The 24,565-nt window shown below is 40.2% G+C and overlaps 1 protein-coding gene across 1 annotated transcript in view; it reads left to right on the top strand.

Annotated features, from left to right (window-relative positions):
- Positions 1–231: 231 nt before the first annotated feature.
- The window catches only part of LOC122993644 (xenotropic and polytropic retrovirus receptor 1 homolog), a 42,884-nt gene continuing 18,550 nt past the window's right edge, over positions 232–24,565 (top strand). The window contains exons 1-2 of the mRNA XM_044367983.1: positions 232–672; positions 15,881–15,932. Coding sequence (XP_044223918.1) covers positions 604–672; positions 15,881–15,932 — 121 coding nt within the window. The 5' untranslated portion in view covers positions 232–603. The remainder of the gene's footprint in view (positions 673–15,880; positions 15,933–24,565) is intronic.

Below are 24,565 nucleotides of genomic sequence, written 5' to 3'. Positions count from 1 at the left end.
TATCAGTCATGTGTGAGTAAAACTGAAACAAGGCTTTAAATGACAGCATCTCCTGGGTTAGCCTATATATAAAAAAATGTATATACCCCACCCTTTTCTATGACAGACAGCGTATTGCCCCACCATTATCTTTAAAACGACCAGTTTCGCCGTGCTGGTTGGTGGAACAACACTGTCTGACGATGCCACCCCTCGCCAAGATTGATTGGTTTTAATACGTCCGACGGCACGTGAAGGTAGCGGGAGAGGTAGCGGCTGGACGACAGAGAGAGGAGGAGAAAGATAGCAAGAAGCAGCTAGCGACAGCTCTCTCAGCCTGTTTACCACAAAATAATCGCTATTAGGTGACATTGGCGCTACAGATAAAACGAGATTGAAATATCATTCTTTAGCTAAGATGTGCCTCCACAATCGCTTCGTCGAGTGTGTCTAAAACGACAGAAATATGTGCCGGTAACGTGAGGACAAAAAAGGGCATCTCTCTGTCTTTGGTCGTAATCTTCGGATGAGAGTTTCTGTGTAACGTTTGAGAAGCAGCTCAGCTAAACCTCCAGCTGCCCAGCTGAGGTCCAGCTCACAGTAAGCAGCCGGGGAATCGTCAAAATGAAATTCACAGAGCATCTGTCGGCTCACATCACCCCGGAGTGGAGAAAACAGTACATCCAGTATGAGGTAAGCCAGCTTCACATTAAACCTGCTCTCTGTTAGCCCGTAGCTAGCTGACGGTATAGCTTAGATGTCTCTCCAGTTAAACACCGGTTATTTCTGTTTATAACCATTTGGACAGAGATGGAGATGGCTTCCTTTTCGCTCACTCTCCCGTCGTCGTTACGTTACAACAGGAAGAGAGGAACTGTTTGTTACGTCCGTAAATCAAACAGCAGCCCACCAGTGTTAGCTAGCAAACTACACAAGCTAGGTTTGTTTTGTTGCTCTGCAGGTTCCCACGTCAAGCTACAGCAGAGCCCTGTCTCTATGTGTGTGTATGTGTGCGTGTGCGTGCGCGTGTGTGTCCTCACAAGCTGCTTGGAATGTGTTTTGGAGACAAAAGGCATTTAGCTGAGTCATCATTTATTGAGCTAGTTAATCTTTGCGCCTGTTAACCCCTCTGTCTGTCCTCAAATGCTGGCCCAGCTCTGTCCTGCTGCTGTTTGAACATCAGGATGGAGAGCCGCTGACTTGGTCGCTGGTTGACAGCAACCTTTGAACCTTTAAATCAGGCAGTTCAGCTCTTATCTTTATGAGCCTAAAATTTGAGCGGACTGTGTAAACAAATTATTTAAAATTCAAATAAAGATTTTGCATTTATGCAAAAAAAAAAAATGTCCAGGATGCTCTTAGTATATTTGCTAACATGTCTGGGTTGGAAGACAGGAATAGCAATACAGTATATCCAAACGCAGCTGCACCATGGTGCTGATCATGAGGTAATGACAGTTCCTACATAAGTCTTAACTAACCCATATCTAACGTCGAAGTGACCTTCACAGCTGGAACACAATTGGTCTGCTTGCTGGACAAATTACATTACCAGTAATCAATCTGTAGTCAGTTCACAGTAGTTTGTGTAATGCAAAAGGTACACTCTGTTACACAGTCCGTTGGGACAAGGAGGTAATATTGGCCATAAATGGTTCTGCAGGAATTGTGTAAATCCTGTAATGAACTAATTTAGATTCAGCTTTCAACATTTGTAACTAAAGTAAATAAGAAAACTAACTAAAACCCTCAATCATAGTTGGCTGAGAAGAGAAAAAATTGATTTTGGTTTGATTGGCAGCCTAATGAACGTGCACAACCTTTGATGCTGCACAACCAGAATGCGACATGATTGAATATGTATCTGACACTTTGAAGTAACAGCGGTAACCTACTTACTTTGCAACTTTATTTTTCAGGAGCTACTTACTCCAAAATTCACCACTCTGTTGGTCTTGTTGAACTGCATGATCACAAAGTGTTAGGTCAAATTTGACTTTCCACTTCCGCACAGCTGTAAATTTTGTCATCTGCCCAATGTCTGCGGGTGGGTGGGAGGGAGGGTGGTGGGGGGGACATGTGGACCCTCTTTGTGCAGCCCAAAATTTAACTACCACGGCAGTATAAATAGAACCACTTTTGTGTCCGCTGTCTGTGTCCGTTTTGGAGTATATCCAGCCCTTCCCAGAGCGCTGTTTCTTTTTCTTCCTAAACAATCTTTAGTCGAGTACAGACGCTGGCTTGCAGAGAGCACATTAACCAGATAACAGCCAAAAGTTCTTTTTTTTGTCCTTTTGGCAAGTGAACAAAAACCCAAACATATTGAATTTGCCATCACATAGGACAAAGAAAAGCAACTGAGAAGATGAAACGAGGGAATATTTGGCATTTTTGCAGATAGAAAACGAATCACGATGAAAGATTTGATAAGAGATAAACCAGATCCAGAACTTAACTGTCTATTGGAACTCAAACCTACTCGAACCATAAAGTTTACTGTTCAGAACTATTCAAGCATGGATCTTGTTAATTATAAAACACTTGTATGGTCACTTTATAGTTACTTATTATATTGCCAAGCAGGAAGAAATGCAACAATGTACGACTGGAAAACACATTTCACCGACTCATCATTTGTCGTTACAGGCCGTGTCAATATGTATGTATATAAATAAGCTATAAAGTTGCTCTGAGAGGTCTTATTATACACAGTACTACAGTGTTTCTGTGCTGTGAGATCGGGTGTTGCAGGAATGCAGCTATTGTGTTTCTGCTTCCAGGGTCTCTCTCCCTCTCTGTACCTGTGAGCAGCATTATCTGCATTGTTTGGTGACGGTAGTTGCAGTATTCTCGTAAGTCATCGCCAGTGCTGCATAGTCACATATTGGTACAGCTCAGTGTAACAGCAGCACATTCTTTCAGTCAGTGTCACTTAGTCGGTTACCCGAACCTGAAACATTATGAAGAAGATCTGGAATTTATTTCAAATGTCTTGCCCTGTTGTTTGTATCTTATTGACTTAGACTCTTTATCCGTTGCTTCATTCAGAATGAAGCAGAAGCTTATTTGCCTTCAGTTAAAAGCTATCAATCATCTCCTCTGCACTTCTGACACATTGTTTTAGTTCTGTGTTCCTTTTGCGGCACAGTCACATTAAGCTTTGAGCCAAAAGTCTTTTCCTGCTGTTAGAAATGCGGTCTGTTTAGCAGCTTCAGCAGCCCTGTTCAGTGTTATATCAGCCTGCCACCTTTTTTAGAATTCACCCCAGATAAGCTCAGCTCCGGAGATCCAAACAGCCACCAATACGGCTTCTGTAATTACCAAACCAAACCGCCTCTGGTGTATTAGAAAACTTGGCCCGTAGAGTTTGGCTGTTGGGAATTCTCTTTCCAAGTCTGTGTATTTTCAGTGACATTGTTTTTTGTTAGAATTTAATATAGATTACTTTAAGATAATCAGGCAGGGACATGGTTAACGCTCAGGTTGATCTCACACATGCGCCGCCACCCTGGAGTTATCCTGACGTTACCTGGAGGATCCGTATGTGAGAACGTTGATTCTCTCCCAACAATTTTTGTGTTGCTTATTTCAGCAGCAGCTTCACATGGAGTCTGTTTCTTCTCGCTCTTGCAGGGTTTGGATGCAGACCAGATGTAGCTTGTTGTTCCACCACAGCTGTAAATCTGGCCCTGAGCCCAGTTAGTTTTAGTCCCGTGAAGATGTAGAAGCCAGGCCTGTGAGGTTTGCAGACCCATGCTGACCAGGGATGTTTCATGCATGTCATGTTTTCTCATGGCAGCTGCGGTGGGGTCAGACACTTAGCAGGACAGTTAGATAAACAGAGGTATAGCCTGCACTGTCATGATGTGATGTATGCTCAACCAAACACCCTCAGCGTCTTGTTTTAACGCTGTTTCAAACCTGCCATGTTTCATTACAGAGCCTGTCTTTAGGCCACTATAACAGAGCAGAGCAACTTTTTTTTTTTTTCTTGGAGTTTTATCTGCAAAAAAATGTGTGAAATATCCAGATTTCGTCTGGACAATGGAACAGACTCAGACATTGTTGACCGACCGACTGGCTGCATTTCCCAATAAAAATATCTGATGGAAACAGCTTTATTTAGCCTGACAGATTCCTAGCGTGACTACTAGACAGGAACTGTGAGAATACAAATGCCCGATGGTCATCTGTATGACTCAACGGACTCATTGACTGGCTGAAACAAACCTGCTTGATGACTACATGGCTGTAGCACTCAGTCAGGCCCTGGGATGTTTAATGACAAGTTGATGTTGAGGTGTTTAGGTGTTGTCTCAGGAAGGACAGAACTTGTAGAGAACTTGAGAAAGACGCACCAGACACAAAATGAGACCGGAAGCTCAAGACAGAGGCTTAGTGCGAGTGGAATAGTGGATTGAAGCAGCCGTGGGGGTGCCAACATTACTATACACTGAAATGGATCGTGACAGCGCTGCTATGCTAACCTTATTACCACAACATTGTGGCCATGTGTGTTTCCTGCAGAGATTAGACATCTTTGACAAGAGAGCTGCCACCATGAGATAAGAAACCCCCCAGTGTCTTGTTGTCTCAACGTTAACGTTTACTTTTACCCGTTGTGTCTTCAAATGGAGGTCGGTAGTTATAAGACGTGTCAGTCCTGAGATGTAAACATCTAGAATGTCAATTTGGTTCATTTTCAGTGAGTCAATTTGAAATCTGATTAGTCCTGAATATTGATTTATTCAAATACTCACATTTATCTATTTCTGCAGAATACAGCTACATATCAAATCCTTTTTTGAAACATTTTTTGGCAAAGGTCCTCGGCCAGATTTGCAGTTCATGGTCGGTACATTAAACCTCCAGGCTGCCAGTTTTTTGAAATGCTCTTGTTACAATTAAAAAATGTTTCCCTTTTTATATCAAGAAAGCTCTGTCATTACATTATTAGTACTTCTCCTAATGACAAATTTGTGAAAAATATGTTTCTGAACAGCGACAGTGCTGCCTTTTCATACAGCACTAACCAGTGATGCTATTTAAATGTGTTTTCTTAGTTATGTTTATTTGGGTTTTGTTCAAAACATTTAAATATAGGTACCAACGTTGAAGTTGAACTGAATAAGCCTGAATTCTCATCTGCATCTGAGTTTAATATGCTCTTAACACAAATCCTTGGAAATATCTGATCCAAGAACAAGTAAACAAGTCTAAGCATCTTACTAGGTAGTGTCAGTTTTGACAGTTTTCCATTCTCTTTATTTAAAATGATTTAGGGTTTGATATCCAACCCTGTTTAAAGGGGCCATATTATGCTTGTTGAGGTTTTCTGTTATTGATATACTGTTATGATATCTTTGCTAAACATGATCAAAGTTCCAAAACTTGAGGTTAACGTGGGTAGAAATGCTTCCTGCAAGTCAAAAGCCAGGGCCTCAACCTGCTGTGAACGCTTCTACGTTTGCAGCGTGTTTTCCTACATGGCCAATGAGCTGATGTCAGCTTGTCACACATGCTCATAAACTGCTGTCCGTTCTGTAGCCCTCTGTAGCTAAGGTTGTTGCTAACATTCTTCCATGTGTTGTTTGTGTCGTCCACTCACATATTTCGGATTGGACTTCAGCTTGAACATGGACGGATGTGTTTGAGAAGTTGACATTTTGAGTAAAGAAAAAGTAGTGAAATCCTTCTACTGTAGTTTGTTTCACGGTTTGTTGACGTTCACCTCTGAATGGCTGGAAGTCAGCCCAGACACAACTTCAGGAAGCTAACCAATCAGAACAGAGTTGTCTCATCAGGAGGGGGGCCTTGAAGAGCTTAAATGCTCTGTTAAAGACAGAGGCTGAACCGAGGGGCTGTGTAAAGAGTTTTTGAACTGTAAATCATAGATGTTCCAGTAGAGCCCCAAAATATAAATATAGACCTGGAAATGTGCAGAATATGTCCCCCTTTTAAAGTGTTATCTGAACAATAAATCAACCACAACAAAATACCTCAGTACTACTGTACAGTGTTGTTTTTATTTTGTTAGCCAGAAGCTTTTCACGAGTTCTTCAACTTCTATTTATACCTTTTTACAGCTGCTGTCATTGCTCTCCACTGTGGTTTCTAACATGACACTGATTTTAATTGACTCAAGAAAACAACCCGTTCATTTTCATTTTTATTTTAAAAATTGATGCCTGAGTCATGTCCACTCAGTCACAGCATGTCACTTGCAATATATGTATAGTTTGTTAGGTGTAGGAGCAGAAGGGTCATCACTCTACTGTACTACGCAGCGGGCAGCAGCACCTTGTTTGTGACGTAATTTCCATACGCCATAGGCCTGAGGTGTTAGCTCTTTTATAAAAAAAAAAAAAAAGATAATTTTTTTCTTGTCAGCATTACACCGCTGTTGAGCTCTGTTCATAGCTGCAATGGTGGAAACTCCAAGCTTCAGCAGCCTTGGTTCATGGGAAGTTATTTTGCTGACGGCAGCAGGTTTCAGTCAGAGTGATGAATAAAGAAGTAGACAGAAAAATAAGGGTGAATCAACAATCCTCTGTTTTTACTTGCAGTCACTGTTGAAGTCAGCAGACATTTCAAGAAGGGCCTGTTGAAACAACACTGACAGACTTAATTAACCCACGCTACTTATCTAGTCAATTTTAACATTTAGTTTGTGTGTGTGATTATTTATGGACAATAAAAGTGTCAGTTAGAGTTATACTGCATATAATACCGTCTAAAGCTAATATATATTTTACCATCTTACAGAGCTTTAAAAGATTCTACTTCAAAGGTACTGGGGCTGTCACGTTTTCAAGAAGTCTAACTAACAAGTAATTCATTCAAACGTAACCCATAAACCATATGTGTCAGATACAATTAACTGTGTCATAACCACATATATGGCCAGCGATGTCCATCTGTCAGTGGTCAGAGAGTATCCTACCGTTCAGCGTAGTCTTATTATTTTCCTGTGTGGTGTCAGTCAAGGTGAGCTACTACTAGCTGGTGAGTCCTGATACTTATTGCCGTTGTAGAGTAAGGCAGCTGCTTTTTACAAATTTGGTATGTTTTGTTGGTAATTTTGCCACCTACGCTGTCGCTCCTAAAATACTTCCACACACTGTTTCTCAGATGCTTTGGTGTTGCTTACTAGTGTCCTCATCCATTTTTATTGATTATTTTAGTTTACTGATAGGTCAAAGATGCAGCTGGATCACGAGGTAAACTACTTCAAAAGATCTGTTATAGACTGTAAATTTTGATTTCGATTATGGTTTGAATATTTATTTTTTCTCCATTTCAAATAAAAAAGTGACAGCCCTACAAGGTACATAATGAACCTGCTGCCATTTTATTGTTAATTTCACACCTGAGGTCAGTGGTGGAAAAGGTGGAATTTTTTTCTCTCAGTTTGGCTTTTCATGTTTCAGGGCTTATATATGAATCTGACATAAAAGTTCTGTCAAAACAATGAACATATGAACATCCATATAATAATAGCTCCACCATTAGTAGCTATACTAGCACACAGTATTTAAGCAATCATATAACCTAAGTATACTGTACATAGAAATGAAATATGAAGACTGCTTTGAAGAAATGAAGCTGCTGACAGACAACAGTGGTAGCTAACTGAAACCCTGTGAGGCTAGACTAGGCTAGGTCTAGGCTGCGTTCAGGCACCCCTACTCAATTTGTAAAGTCAATACTCCCAAATTTACTACTAAGAAGTTGCCTCCAACAGGCTGACAGCGTACCCAGAGACTCAGTACTTTTATGTTACTGAAGTACTGAAATCTGTCAGTAAAATGTCTGGTTCGATTCAGTCTATCCAATGAAAAACATAAGAACTGTAGTTATCAAAAAAAGTATTATTTTGGTATCTATACATACAAAACTCAAGTATTTGATGAGAACATACCAAATGATATCCCACTCTAGTGCTGAAATAGTGTCAGTTCCATGAACCCTGGGTTAACAGAATGAACTTTCAACACATGATGGATAACTTACAAATAGAAAAGTAGGCTAGTGGAAAATCCATCAGTGTGTGTGTGTAAGAGCCAGTGATTAACAACCTGTCCAGGCTGCTAACAAGTACAAACAGCAGAGTTCATGTCTGGCCTCCATTATTTACACCTGCCAGTGACTTTTTCTTTCATCCAGTTAATATGATATTACATATTCACAAGTGACTGATGAACACATGGTTATGTGATATTTACCTACTTAACGACTTGACGATTGCAACATGAAACAGTTGGCTGTTGACTGGCGTGCCGTGGATTGTTGGATAGTCAGGCCCACAAAACATCCCCACTGGTTGTTTCCTCCACATTTCTTGAACATATATTTAGCCCTGTCTTTATCTGTGTGTTTGTGTGTTTTAGTCCAGTGGTTGCTTCTTGGTAGTGCTGCCTTCAGCAGAATACAGTCATGGAAGACAGCTGCTGATTCTGCTGGTCTTATCATCTGATTAGGATGGAAAACAAAGGATAGAACATAGTAGAGGAGGAGTGGGAAAGAAGGGGGGGGGGGGTTAGAGAGAGCAAAAAGAGGGCAATATAGATGGAGAGATGTACACAGACACAAAGAGGTCAGTGTAGACAGAGTGACGTGACTCACCTAGAATTCAATTCAAGAAAATGTCCATACAAGGAAATATGGAGACAGAAGAGAGGGATTAAAAGAGCAGACAATTGGACATTTCTAAAGGAATTATTGTCAAAATCTTCCTACAAACCTTCTTACAACAGACTGGTACTGTATGGAGACTGAGAATGAGAAAAAAATCTGAACCTGGTGAGATTGTGAAAGAGACAGAGAGAGAGATAGAGAGAGAGAGAGAGAGAGAGAGAGAGAGAGAGAGGAAGAAATGGGTAAAAAGGTCAGAGGGATGTGAAAGACCAAGACTGAGTGCTGATAGCATTGGCTACCACCTGACTGGTATTAGAGGGATCACATACTTACACATACTCACTTTTCATGCAAACTGACACACACGTGCATAGATCACATGCATAGGTCTCTTTTGGATTCCCATCACTACCTCCCGTCCTATGAGCTGAGGCTTAATGAGACCATAGAAGCACTAGGGCTGCACTATATTGGGGAAAAAACTGACATTGAGATATCTTTTTTTTTTTTTCTGTGTTATATATTGCGATGGGGAGGGGGCCTTAAAGGTCAGTCCACCTTAAGTAAGCCTGGTCAGGTTCCAATGGGCACCAGGTGTAGCTCATTTATGCTCCACCTGAGGCTAACTCCCTTCACTTTAATCAGTAGGTGGCAAGCAAGACACAGGAACTGGGCTTGGTTTGTGGAGTTGTAGCATTTTTTCACCGACAAATAGCCTAAACTGTACATACACTGCACTGCTATATCCACAGCTGTATTGCTAACATTAGGTCATAGTAACTGTTTAACTGTTGGTGCCGCTGAGAACAGGAATACACACGCTCAAAAGCTGCCTGGTGTAAGTGAATCTCAGCCTCTAGCATACAGGCGACATTATCTGTGACAGTAGCCGTGGGGCGTGCATGTTTACAGGTAGCTGATACGCAGACATGCACGTTGATCAGTTCACTATGGTCTCCGGTGAAGGGTTTTTTGATAAGTTGATGAAGTGTTGTAGCATGACGTGTCATTTGCCTTACCTGACATCGCCCGTCCTGCAGTGTGACTTTTGCACATGCGCACATCGCGATGTCGATGCTGAAACGATACATCGTGCAGCCCTAATAAGTACTATTTCCCTCTGTTGGCTGTGTCACCTTCTACTACAGTCAGTTATTTTATCACAACACCCTTCAGCAGCTCTGGGTGTGGCTTCAAAGATCTGAGAATGTTTTCATTTGATACTCTAGATGCAACATGTCTTGAGACTGTATTACATTACAAACTATTGAGGCCACTCGGTGGGAAACTCTTTAACTTGAGGTTTGGGCTGATAGTTGAGACATGCTGTTCTGGCTAATACAATGTCATGATCTCAGTTGTGATCAGTCATCGTCACCCGACCTGAATCAGAACCTGGTGCAACGTGTCTTGCGGTCAATGTAGTTTCTACATGACAGAGTGTTTTGTGTGGAGAAGCCCCTCTGCTCTTTTTCTCCTAATGATCATGTTATCAAACCACCTCCACACCACTGAAGTTGATCCATTTGTTTTGAAACTAACTCCTCCACAGTAGAGCCTGTAACAACATCACATTCACTTCCAACCATGAGTGTTGCTGCTGTACGTAGTGATCATGTAAATATGTCAACATGTCACAATAGCGAAGATTCTTACTTGTATTAACATGAACAGTATTGCATACTCCTAATCCCCATGACTGTGTTACCAGAGGTTTAAGTAGATTTAAGTAGTGTATGGATTACTTTCATAGGTTTATTTACAGCAGTGACGTACAGTTAACAGTTGCTTCAGATTAAACTCACAAGGACACAAAGCAGGTTTTTCCACTTCACATTAGGCCAAAGTTTAGTTGAGTTAAACATGATTGATCTCATTAGGGAAATGCTATTTTATCTACAGTTCATGAATGTATCTATTTTGATGAATTATTGGTTTAATTAATTTTCAAGCAAAAATACCAAAAGTATCTTGTTGCACCTTTTCACTTGTGAGGATTTACTGCTTTTCTTTATCTTGTGTGAGGGTTAGGGCCAGGGTTAAGGTTAGGACTAGGGTTAGGGTTAGGGTTTGGGCCAGGGTTAGGGTTAGGACTAGGGTTAGGGTTAGGACTAGGGTTAGGACTAGGGTTAGGGTTAGAATTGTTTTGAATTGTTGTTTGGACAAGCAGGCATTTTTCACTGTTTTGTGATGATTTACAGAAAAAATGCAAATGATTAATCAATCAGTTGATAAAATATTTGGCAGATACATTGACAATGAAAATAATCACTAGTTGCAGCTCGATTGTGATCGCAAAAAATAGGCCTTTTTCACAGCAGACGGTTTGACTTGGAAAAGCACGCAGGTGTTACTAATAACATTAACGATGGCTTTGTTCTATTCAAGTGTCCCAGTAAGTCATCACAGTGTGACAGTGAGCCAGCCGAACAACACCAGCACCCTGAAACTGAAACAGCTAAATGGAAATCAGCCGTCATTTATTTTATCACTTACACCTGTGAGTTTCCTGCTGTGATACACATGTATTTTTGTGAAAAGGGCCTGTGAATGCATATTCAACCAATTCCTGACTCTACTGAATTCAGTCATTTGTAATACTGTTACAGCTCTGGGTGAAATAAAGTCAAACCTTAACCTCAACACAAAAAACCCCCCCACTGAAACACTGATTTCTGAAAAGCTGTTTCAAATTCACTCACCCAGAACCAAGATCTCAAAACTCAAATTCTGAACTCGTTGAGCTCTTTTGCACAGGGAAAGGTATGCCCTGCATTTGACCTACTTGAGTTGTAGGAGCAGTGTGAAGCCTGTATAGCAGGAGGGCAGTATCAGTATCAGGAGGATTCCTAGTAGCTAACATGTATGTGTTTAGTGTGGGGGAAGATGGAGCATAGAAGATAAAAACCTCACACTGATGCTGAGAGAACCTGCAGACAGAAAAACAGCTGGGCCGAGATTCAAGACAAGCACATTGTGGCAACATCGCTAAACTCTGAGCCACTGCACTGCAGCACCAAAAGGCAAATTATAACTGAAAGAAGCAGAAATAGATTCAATATTTAACTCCCTAATTGCAGAGTTTTCCCTACATTCATGTGCTGCTGCAGAATTATGAGCCGCTGCTGCTAAAATTTCACATGATCATTAATATCAATGGGCTACTAATGATTTTCACTGGCACACTGTGCGAGCACTAAAACACCCTAACGTTTATGGTGGAATTGTTTTGAGTCTTTACTAGTGCATCAGAATAATCCCTCTCCTCATTCTTCATATGCCGTCTATATGAAACGTACTGTTAGAAGAGTAGCGTGACTCCTTTAAGGAACAGGGTAATGTGTGTGTGTGTGTGTGTAGCAAGTGTGTGTGATTGAGTGAGTGAGTGTGCAGTAGATACCTGCACATTGACACGCTTATCTGTAATACTTTGCATATCAGTTCAGGTAAATTGTCAACAATAAATCAGTCAACAATAGCTAAAGTTAAGTTATTCATGTTTTCTGACAGTTTCAGTCATCTTTGCATAAACATAAGATTAAACCCAGTCTTTATTTTTAGTCATGTTTTCCACTTATACTCATAGTTAAGAGAATTGCTCATTCACATGTTAAGGCAGAGTGAAGCCGCTGCTTTAGCTTTTATTTTGCATCATTAGTGCGTCAGAAAGTGTGACATCACCGTCCTGCAACAAACAAAATCTCCAAAACCTTTAGTTAGGACTTATGGAGCACTGTTTGCTTTTTTTTTTTAATATCAGGCTCTCAATAGGCTTGACATTTAGAAACACAGCTGGCTTCTTGTCTGTTTTGCAGCACCTTCACGAGGAGCTACCAGTAAGACAAAAATAAAAGGAAATGTAGAGATCTGAGGTTTTTACAGAAAACAAATGCAAGCTTAATCCAGTTATGACTCATGTAATCCTCTTAACAGTTTGGTGTCAAGATATAAAGTGTTTGTCTCCTTGTGTGTGTGTGTGTGTGTGGGGGGGGGGGGGTTAAGGGAAAAACGAGAGGGGCTGAGAGAGAGAGGAAAAGGGGTGTATAAAAGAGATTAGGAGAAGGGGCAGGAGAGTGAAAAAGAGAGGAGTGGGCAGAGATGTTTAGTAGGTGGTAATATAATAAATTGTAAATATAAGCACAAAAGAGGGAAAAGAAAATGAGAAAAGACAGGAAAAGGAAGAAAATGGAGGGAAAACATTAAAAAGAAAATAAAGTAAACCAAGAGAAGGGTTGCAAACACACACACACAAACACACACAGATTTGTGGTCAGCTGTTGTGGTGCAACAGTCTGCCTGTGGTGATTGCCACAAGTTATGTGTCTAGATCAAGGTAGAGGTGTGTGTGTGTGTGTGTGTGTGTGTGTGGGAGAGGAGAAAATGCCCAGCAAGAAGCTGACAGACAAAGAGAGAGACAAAGAGAAAGAGGGAGAGGGAAGGAGTGTGTGTGAAGGTAGAGAAGGAGAGAGTGAAGGGGAAAAGGACAGAAGTAGGGTAATCTGTTAGGATAAGCAGAGCTGCCCTCCTTCCTGTTGAGCTGCGTGTGTTTTGTTTTGGAAACTTGCGCCTGAGCACATGCTGAGCCAGCCTATCGACTGCACACACACACACACACACACACACGTATGCACGCACATCCTATGGGCCTGAGGAGAAGTGTGGGAAATCGTGTGGTTTTGCAGTAATTACCCAAATGTGTGTGTATTTGCTGCTGATGATAGCATGACATTAGATTGGCAAACAAAGCACTGTTACCGTAAATTAGTGTCATATTAAAAGAATCTATGTTCCATCTGGCTTTGTTGTTCTTTAAACATCTGGGTCAATTCAAGTTACTTTAACTTCTGATTCAGATTAACAAATTTCAAAAGCAAAATAAAGATATTCACGATATTCCATGGAAGCGGTGCAGTTTTAATAGTTTGACTCATGTTGTATAACGATCACCCATCTAAGTAATTCCCAGTCTGACAGGTTGACTATTTCCCACACAGCATGTTGGGAAATGCGGGCTGAACATGCGTCCCTTGTGGAAAAGTGGTATTAGAAAGAAACAGGAAGCCTGCCTTGGGATTTAGTTTCTACTCTGTTCGTGCGTGTATTTGTATTTGTGTGTGTGTGTGTGTGTGTGTGTGTGTGTGTGTGTGTGTGTGTGTGTGTGTGTGTGTGTGTGTGTGTGTGTGTGTGTGTGTGTGTGTGTGTGTGTGTGTGTGAAAAGAAGCTGTTTTTCTTGGTGGTGAAGGAAAATAGAGTGAAGCCAGTGGAGCTGATGGGAATGTTAGCAGATAAGACAGCAGTAGACTGTATTCCTTGCAACATTTGAAAAAACTCCTTTTCTCTATCTCCTCTACCTGCTGAGTGCCTTCAATCTCTCAGATTACAATGTCAAACAGTTTTGTATTGATCCGGAATTCTTCCCTCAGATTATAGCTGTGTTTTTATAGTCAGTCAATGAAAACACAATGATATGCTCTTACTACATGTCCATATTGTAACCCTGAATGTCTGCAGGGCTCTCTCTCTCTCTCTCTCTCTCTCTCTGTGTGCCCTGGTAAATACTTTTTGCAGGCCTGGTTATCTTGTTTATCACATAAATATTTTATATTTGTCAGGTTAATTGTCATTTTTGGTGCTTAAGGAATTAATACATACTTGACTGTTTTCCAAATCAACCATGGCAGGCACACTGGATGATAGGAATCACCTTACTGCCTTATTATTGATTTTTCTTTATACGTCTTTGCTGTTGTTTTGCCTTGTCTGCTGTTGATCTCTGTTGTCGTTGTCGTTTACGTTGTTGTTGTGGCTGCGCTGGTGAAACAGTGAGTATGGGCTTGCTGAGTGGGCTATAGCATGACCTTGACTTGCTCTGCTGCTTTTTTGCTGCAGAAGCCAGTGTTGTCCCGCTCTGTCGGCGGGGAAGGCTGGCACACAGAGAGGGCATTGTGGTCTTGTGCTCTGCTGGCATTCTGAAACATTGACTGACTGACTGACCGCTCTACTGTCTAACCCTTGAGTCAGAGTAGATGAAAGAGGGCGACTGTCCCTGCTGTCCTACTAGCATTTACTGCGACTGAATGACTGCCGTCTACTAGCAGCCTCTCCACAGCAGAGACGAGCTGCAGCACACACTGCAGATTTACTAACAGGGAGCTGGAGGGTGACTGCAGCACTGCAATGTTACAGGATGGAGGAAGAGAGAGCATGAGAGGCAAAATTACACTAATGCACCAATGTGGTGTCAACACATGATATTATTAACTACAATTAAATGAGCAGTTGTGGCCCATTGTGTTTATCTGGACTGTGTGGTCCTGTTAACATTACCAGGTTAGATGCATTCAGGCACTAACAGGTCAAGTATGTCAAGTAATCTTTGCAGCTTTGCAGGTTAAGTACACTTGAGTTCACATTACACTTCCATTCAGCTCAACTTCCTCGCATTAGGCCCTGAAAAAGGATGTGACGTCACATTTCCGATGAGATCGATAAATAAATATTAATAAGAGCAATCACGAACTGTAAACAGTGCAGTGTACTCTAGTAATGTGATCATGTACTATAATGTTGATGACTAGAATATTAGTTTGTCTGTTTCCAAACACATTGCAGCAGTGTTTCTGTTGGCTGATTTAGCATATCCTCTCAAAGTCAAACAAAGGTGAACTCTGACAGGAGTTGGAGATCATACCAGAAATAGGAAGTACATGCTTGAATTTGTCCATTGTGCAGGATTCAATAGAGGTGAATGACAAAAAGGCTATGCGGAGAATGTTTTTTATCCACTGAATCACAGCTTCAGACTCTGCTTTTTCATTTGCGTTTGATAACGTCTGGCTACCAGTGATTTTTTTTTTTTGGATGGCAGGGTGCTGAACTATTTAAAGAGGAAGCTGTTTGACTGGTTAACCCAGGTTCAGGTTCTGTGCACCACAGTCCTCCACCCTGTTTAACTGTCCATGAATGAGACACCGCTGTTGCTTCCCATTTCTTACATTCATGTTAGTCCTTGAACCTCCTCTGAATTTCATTCATCTGAAGTATAGTGGTGTCTCAGTACAAGACATACTCTGTGAAGCCCGTTGTGTATGATAGAAATGTCATTTGTATATATGGGGTTATTTGACATTGTATAATATGCCTAACATTGATGTTGCATAAAATAGCACTGGCCTTTTTAACCTTGTAGAGACATTTCAGAAGAAAACATATTGAATGTAATGAATTGAATTATTTAATAATTTCTCTCTCTTTGTGTCTGCAGGCTTTCAAAGAGATGCTGTATGCTGCTCAGGACCAGGCCCCATCTATTGAAGGTATTGCTAACACACACACACACACACACACACACACACACACACACACACACACACACACACACAAATACAAACACAAAATAGGGATCGCATCCATCATTAGGTGGCTTATGGCCTCTGAGCATGTAATAGGAGCTGCTTGGAGAGGCTGTTGATGGAAGTTACATTGGATAATCAAATGATCAGGAACCTTGTGTGTGTGAACCGAATTCTTTGAACATGCACAAAAGACTGAACATGCTAAGTCTTTTGTGCATCCCTTGACTTAGACTGTATTAAATGCAGCTATATTGGATGTTAGTTTAGTTTGCTCGGTGTGCTAGTATTGTAAGAAGCAGCAGGGTAGTCACTCAAACCTAAATGAAATCAATATTTGCTGTGAGCAGCTTTGTCTTTAAAACAGCAGCAGTTCTCCTCGATACACCTGCACACAGTGTTTCAGGTTCTTGGCAGGTTGGTTGTTCTGCATCTTGGAGAAGTTGCCTCAGTTCTTCTGTGGATTTTGGCGTCTCAGCTGCTTCTGTCTCTTCATGTTAATCCCAGACTGACTCATTGATGTTGAGATCAGAGCTCTGTGGGGGTCAAACCATCTGTTGCAGGACTCCTTGTTCTTCTTGTTGATGGAGATAGTTGTTTATGACTCTGGCTGGATGTTTGGGGTCCTTGTCATGCTGCAGAATAGACTTGGGATCGATCAGACACCTCCCTGATGGTATCTAAAGTTATAGTAATAGAGTAATAGTAATATGACAAGACTCATAAGTTTGATTCCAACATGAATTAAACTACAGGTTACCATAGCAACAAGGGACGGGGTTCAACATCATTTTATCAAATTCAAATCCAGTTTTGAATCCATTTATCGAATCTAAATCTTTTTCAATCCCTCATCAATTCTAACTACGTTTACCTTTCAACAGTTTCACCAGCTTTGCTGTGTGGACACTGATGTGAACTTTTGGCTGCCAAAGTTTTTGTCTCAGCTGTTCCATAATTTATGCTAATTAGCAACAGCCCATCTAATCTGCTGTGCTGTTTCTTATTTTAACTGGCGACAGCGACGTTCAGATAAAAATTAAAAGCCTATCTATAGTATATGTTTTTCATTTCCGTTTGCTGATTTAAAAAAAACTAAAAAAGAGTGAAGAGATAAAAAGTTCAATAAGACATTTGTTAGCGTCGGAGCTTAATGAATCCGGGTATTTTACGGACTGCCAACCGGATCCAAAATGGAACCTGCTATCAGAAGCCATCCCTGCTCGCTACCCCTCTTTGCTGTGATTGGCATATGCGGTTCTTTATCTCCACCCCCTCAATTATTTTTTTTTTATACGGAGCTACCTCATCCTGCATTATTGCTTAATTATGTGTCTTTGTAAAAAGACAACAGCCACAGTGTGGCCAAAATTTAAGGCCTCAAAGAGTCTTAAAATGTCTTAAAACCAGTTATCGGAAGCCTTATTTTTCATCATGTAATGACAGACCTCTTTGTGCCACTGTACTGCTCACTCTTTAAGTAATATCATGAGTAGCACAATGTTTTTCCCTCGTGTCGTTCCTTTCATCTTATTTTAACATAATAGTTTCTCCTCTTAAACGGCCTGTATTCAGTCAGAAATAGGACTGAAGCGGTAAACAAAATCACAATCAGCCACAAAACAAAGTGCAAACCAAAAAAACAAGGACAAAAGTAATGACATAAGTGTTACAACATGGAAGAAGACACAAGCCTACCAACACACATATAGGTCATATAGCTTGTTGTACAGATTACTTCCACAGTACAGTAATTAGCTTCATTTGTACGTCTGCCAGCTGCCTATTGATCTAATGGCATGTGTCAGGCTGTGTGTGTCGTTAGATTTCATGAGAGTCCTCAAAGTCTCTGACCCACTTAACACACGCAAACAAGAATAGACAGAGAGCTGTTAGTGCACAGTTGTCCTGCTCAACTGGTCAGCAGGTATTGTCCTGTCATAACAATATATTTATGAGCCGAAGGTCATCATCATCATCAAAACCACTGAAACTTTCACATGATAGCAGAAACAATCTGACTAGTAGAAAATGTATTGTTGATTTGTCTGTTAGGGAAGACGTGTATATTTTTATCAACAATAATCTATGTGTGGAAGAAGTTGTATAAAGCTTTCTGTGGCTCCAGAATTGCATTGTGGGTAATGCCAGGTTTTGTCATGGAAAAAAATAGCAGGAATAAAAAAGGTGATACATCTGGTTGTGCTGAGTTGATTATGATACTGTCCATCAAGAGTCCAGCACATTACATATTATAGGAGTGTAATGCTAAATTGATGGAGCACTCTTACAACCATTTACCAAGAGGAGAAATTATACCAACCACCAGGCAAAGCTGGTAAATTTGGGTCGTAACCTTCTCCTCAATATTTCAATTCCAGAACTAATTAGTCTCTGACAAAGCTTCACAATCATCATAATTGTCATGAGAGCCATTTCTGCATTATAAATCACACGGCTTGTCCTGTAACTTATTGAGTATGGAATATAATGTGATGGGTTAGTGTTAGGTCTTAGATTCTGAAGCGTGGGTTGTATTTTTTTGTGTGGCATTTTTATGCTTTTATTACAGACAGTAGAGAGATGATAAGAAATGAAGGAGCAAGAGATGTAATAAAGCTTCCAGGCCGGATTTTAACTGGGGATGTTGCAGTTCATGGTCGTGTCTAGGTTCTGGTTTTTACAAGTGTTTCTTAATGCAATACTAACGTGACAGTATATATGTGGAAATGTGTGTTTGTTGCTGCAACAACTCCTTCTCTATTGACTGGTTTGAACCTATTCCTTCCGAATATGTCTACACTGTAAGAAATGAGGGCCAAAATCTACAGCCTTTATTCTGAGTAAATATGTGTTTCAAAGTTCAGCTGAAGCTAAAATGATGCTTCAGCGTTAAATCGAGTTGATATCTTCCAGAGTTAGTCTGTGGTAGGGTTGTAGTCTCCTGGTCGACTGGTTAATTAGTTGGTAGATATGCCCTCATCTGACTAAATTCTCTTTGGTTGAATAATCACCGTGTTTCTTTCATAAGGAGAAAAGTGCTACATCAACAGCCTTCCAGGATTAATCCATTATTTCCTGCGGTGGGAGGGACAGACTAGCAAATTACCTGTGTATTCAAAACACCCCCATTGCAGTGCGTTATATGTGTGCGACGTGAGCGAGCAGCAGAAAAGTGACGGTGAATGCGAGCGGAGCAGAGGAAAAGGTTAGCAGTAAGTTGTCAGTCTGGCAGTAAATGTACAGTACAGACTACAGTGTGTCAGTTATAAATGCTGCAGCTTCTCAAGACCAAGAAAAGTCACGTCTGTTATTTCCCCAACTGCTGGAAAACAGAAGGAGGTTAGCTCCAAAGTTAGCAACACTGGGTTAGCCTAATATGAAGATGCTAAACAGAGAAATAGAGAATGGAGAAATGTGTGGCTGCTGAGTTCCCCCTTTAGTCACAAATATTTCGGTGACATCCCACCATGACTCTTTGAGTGTTTTGGTGCATGTGTGTCATGTCAGAGCCAATCTGCAGCTGTTCTTGTGGTCCTCTAGACCACTTCGAGGGCAACAAGCTCCTACCTCTGCACCTGATAAGATGATGTGGAGTATGGATTGTCTCTGTGTGAACTTTATAATACATTTTTCAGGTTCAGTTTCAGTATGGAGAGTAGGAACTGTTACAGCAACCGAGAACTATTTCCATGTACATATTGGCACATCAGTATTGTATTACGACAGACTTGAAAAAACCTGCGCTTATCCTTGAACCCTTAAGCTACATAGGTGCCTTCTCTTGAGATGCGCCCTGTAGGGGGTTGTATTTAAGCCAAGATGCTCACAAACACACAGTATTCCTTAAATCTTCTGTTTTGTCAGGATTATGTAACTAGTATTCTTTCTTTTTCACTGAGTGACTATCACATAATTAGTGATAGTGAACTCTGTACTGACTGACTGTCTCATAGGGCAGCCTCTATGATCAAGTAAATGTTTAGTTGCTAGTTGTTTTTCCCAAATGATCATATTGTTCATGTACAGCATTCAAATTAGTATAAGCCCTATTTATTCAATTCTATTCATAGTATCTTTATGATGTTTAACCTTTTGGGAGAACCTTTCCTCATGTTGTTTTCATTAAATTATATATGTTACAGAAACTACTTCACAGGGGAATTACAATCATCCATTACTTAAAGGTGTGTTGTTAAGAGATACCTGCTCTCTGTTGGATTAGGATAGTTACATCATGCTGAGGTAGAATCTGAACAGTTACTGTAAATGGAGGTGGCGGTAGAGCACAGATTTAAACCAGAAGAACTTCTGTTTAGAAAGGTTTCAAGTTGTTGAAAGCTCCTTCTCAACAGTGGCGTCGGGTTGCATCACCCATTTTTTAACTATCGTGTGTTCCCCGTTCAAAAACAGATGGGGTTCAGGCAACTTTCAAATTCAGCAGTCTCTCAGCATCATTCCTCTTCTTTGACACTTTAGCCAGGTTTCCACCAGAAGAACCAGGTGAAGCTCCAGGAGGATTATTTTACCCCCCAAAAAATCCCTGCTTGGGTGGTAGTACTTTCCAAAAGCGCAGACACTTTAAGGGCAGAGTTTGTAGGGCTAACCATCGCTGATTGGTCAAACACAGACACCACGGCTGCTTCAACTTGTGTACCACTTAATTTATAAAAGAAGGAAGTACTCCTGTATTTATATTAGGACATTAGGTCATTGTTAACATTAAAAGCAAAGTTAGGTTTTGTCAGCGGCGAGCTGAGGGAATGGTGTTGGTTGGGTGAGCTAGGGAGTGAATGAAGAGAGAGAGTGGTGGTGAATGAGAGAAATAAAACTATTTTCTTATTGTTTCATGGCGGGGATGTTCTAAAGCAGAAATAAATAACTAATAAACACTCAACAGATGATTTATTGTGGAGACAGGTGCTCTTGAGTTTCAGTTTCATTTTCCTCCTCAGCATTTCTCCTTTTCGTTCAAACATTCACCCCAAACATCACAGTCATGCAACAGTCAAAGAACAACAAGATAAATCTGTGTCGTGTTAATACTGTGTTTCAAACGTCATCATGGGTCTTATTTGTATGATCTACCTGGTTCATCCGACAGGATTGCACAACAAGGACTTTTAGTTCCAAGTGTAGTTCCTGAGATTAGTTCCTCTGGTTCTATAGCACCTGGAACTTTTGGTGGAAAAGGGGCTTTTGTAAACGGTGTAATGGTGCATTATTTTTTTAACAGTCAGTGTGTTTTATCCATGTAGCCTAATGATTGACTGTACTTGTTTGTGATATGGCTTATTGATTAATTTGCAGTTGGCCTATGTGTCAAACACTATTGCTTTATATGGTCTATGATCTATACAGAAGCCTGTAGTCACATGTTGGCACCTACTGTGATCTTGTGATCCACACGCTGTTCTATTCCCATCTTCTGACTAATGAATAAATGCACCTGACTGTTCATGCTCAAACTGTCATCTCGTTTCATTTTTTCCCCTTTACTTCAGTTTATTTTAAGAATCTTTCTGTGACTTGTCTTCGACTCAGAGATACAACAGACATTAATAACATCTGGAAAATGATTAATGATATATACAGTAGTCTATAAGTGCTCTGCAAACGCTTGCTTTCCCCATAAAGCCTGCTTTTTAAACAAAATGATTTACTTCCTCTTCAGTGCTGGTGTATTGGTGCAACCTTTTCAGCTTTGTGGCTTGATCCCAAAATTATGAAACCAGCTCTGTACTTTGAGGACACTAATTCTTCTTGCTGAGGTTTTTGAGTTTCCTGCTTGTTGCTGGCAAATACTCACAATACAATTTGTAAGTCAGGACATGATTATGTTAGAATGCTAATTTAATATTGAACCCAAAACCTTTCAGGGTAAGCTCCCAAGCCATTCATCCATGTGTATTTTAACTCTTTCCAACATTGTTATATTTGTATTTTTAGATTGTTTTAATGTGTGTAAATGACTTGGAGGACGAATTACGTATTTTGAATGAAATAGATTTAAGTTGTTGCTTTTTGAGAAACAAACGGAGACTTGTTATATCAATCCCACTAACCATCTATCATTCCTTTCTATCCCTCCACCTTGTACCACGGCTTCTCTTATACTCTGTTTTCTTTTGCTCAGTCTCTATGCGTCAAAGCAATCTTTACTGTCTGTCTCTCTCAGTCTTTATCTCTCATCTTCTTCATGTGACCGACTTAATCAGCTGCTCTGATTGACAGAATTGTGTAAGCAATCAATGAGTACAATGGAAGATCAGTTGACCGCAAATATCCATTGAAAAAATTCTGCAGATGTAGTTCAAAAACTCTTACAAGAGTAAGAAGAAACGTGTTAAAAGAACTTAGAATGTAATGTCAATGGTGTTTGTTTTGACATCAAGTTGCAGACTCTTAGTCTCATTTACTGGTTTGAGGCTGTTATTGAAAATATCATCTGACATTTTGTTTAATAGGATCAGCAGTAATAGGCGCAGACACAGTTTGGAAAGAAGCACTCCAATCACATCCAGAAGTGATTGGAAATACATTGTCACTGAATGACATTTGTTTGTGAAAAGCAGCCAAGTGTATAAATGGTCCTGTGATAGTGTTAATTAGAAGGAAATTTAGTGACAAAGAGAATGAGTGAACTCTGACTATCCATTATCCTGGAACTGAAGGCTGTTGGATTAGCTATTTGCACTGGTTTAACCTGCATCGCTGTGTTAGTGTGAATGCTATTTTGAGTCTAAAAGGTGACTCTTTAATCTAGAAAAAAAGTTGGAATCTTTAGAACAGCAACTAACAATCATTTCCGTCCTGCTGATTATTCTTTATAAAATGTCCATTTCAGATGTCCCAGATTCTGAGATGACTCAGAGATTATATTTCAAAATGTCTTTATTTGTCCTAAAACAACAATCCAAAAACCAAATAGATTTACTGTAAAATTATATAAAACAGTTAAGCAGCAGATCTTCACTTTGGGAAACTGCAACCAGAGAATGTTTGGAGGTTTTGCATAAAAATCAGTTGTCAAAATTGTTGATTGACTAATGGTGATATTGAAAGGATTGGTTCACCCAAAATACAAAAACCCTAATTTTCTCATTTATATCTTATTGTGTCTAAACACACAGATAGTATTTTGGTTTAATATTGCCAGGTTGTGAAATTTCTATCTCCACTTCATTGCTGGATTGCTATGAAATTTTACACAAACATTTCCCACAGGACGAATCCTACTGACTTTGATGACCTTTTCTCTAGTGCCACTATAAGGTTAACTTTTTAGTTCTTTATTGAAATATCTCAATAACTGTTTGATGGATTGCTGTTAAATTTGCTTTAAACATTAATGGAAGATGAATTGTAATCACTTTTGACCATCATGTCCAGTACTTGAGTTTAGCAGGTTTATTATCACATTCCTGTTTACCTGCTACACGCCAAACCAACATGGTGAACATGGTAAACATAGGCTAGCATCATCACTGTGAGCATGCTGACATTAGTGTTTAGCTGTTGCATCACAGAACTGCTACCAAGGCTGCACCTCCATTTTCTTGAGAAGGATGCAGAAATCTTAGAGATATTTAAAAAACCTTGACTAATAAAACCAAATCAATCTTCATGACTAGATACCATTAAAGGTAGGAGAGAACATGTTTTTGTTGTTGTTTTTTTGTAACTTGGGTGAAGTGACCTGTAATGTTGTTCCCTCCTTGTCTCCCTACAGTTCAAGTGATGGCATGCCTCTGCACTTGGTAGGACGTTTGTAACTGTGTGAGAGTAAAGCAGGGTGTTACTGAAAAATAGAGTTTAAAAACATCAATTGTCAGATGGAAAGTATAGCCTATTACTGAGAGTGAGACATGTCATAATGATAATAATGATAATAATCATGATGACATGAGTGGAGACACAGAGAGAAAAGAGCAGAATAAGGCCAAAAAGGGATAAGGAGATTACTGTAGTCTGACTGTGGTGGCTGTTTGTGTGTTTGTGCACTGGTGAGAGAGATGGAGGGAAGGAGGGAGGGAAGGAGTGGTTGGGACACTCCAATTTAGTTAATTTGGTGTCTTGTCTAAAAGCAGCCAGTCTAAAACACTGTGAATCACTGAGTCTGCAGAGTCTGACTCAAAACCACCTGCACCGTCTGTCGTTGGGCCACTGTTGACGTGACAGCGGGTATAAGTTAGTGGTCGGACACACAGGTTCTCTATGTCAACTATTCAATTAAAGTTGACCAGAATCTCAACCAGCGTGAGATCTTAAATAGATGAGATCAAAAATGATGAAAATTACAGGACGCTGTTCTGGTAAAACTATAAAACAAAATGACTCTATGGGAGGAAGAGGAGGGAAACCTTTTTACTATGCTGTTTAGGATACAAGTAAACATGATATCAGTTCTCCAGAACAAGTTAAGGAGTACAAGCCAGTTTCTCTCACATCACTTGTCATGACGGTTTTTGGTAAGAAAAACAAAAACAGTTATCACAGCCATCGGTGTAAAACTTAAGATTAGTTCCTGATTTTGACAACAGAGGTTTCCAGTAAATGGCTGTTTATCTGAAACTATAGTAACACACTAACTCACC

Source organism: Thunnus albacares, chromosome 12 (assembly GCF_914725855.1).
Source record: "Thunnus albacares chromosome 12, fThuAlb1.1, whole genome shotgun sequence".
NCBI classification, from domain to species: Eukaryota; Metazoa; Chordata; class Actinopteri; order Scombriformes; family Scombridae; genus Thunnus; species Thunnus albacares.
The sequence above is the reverse complement of the archived record's forward strand: the minus strand, read 5'-3'. Positions and strand labels throughout refer to the sequence as shown.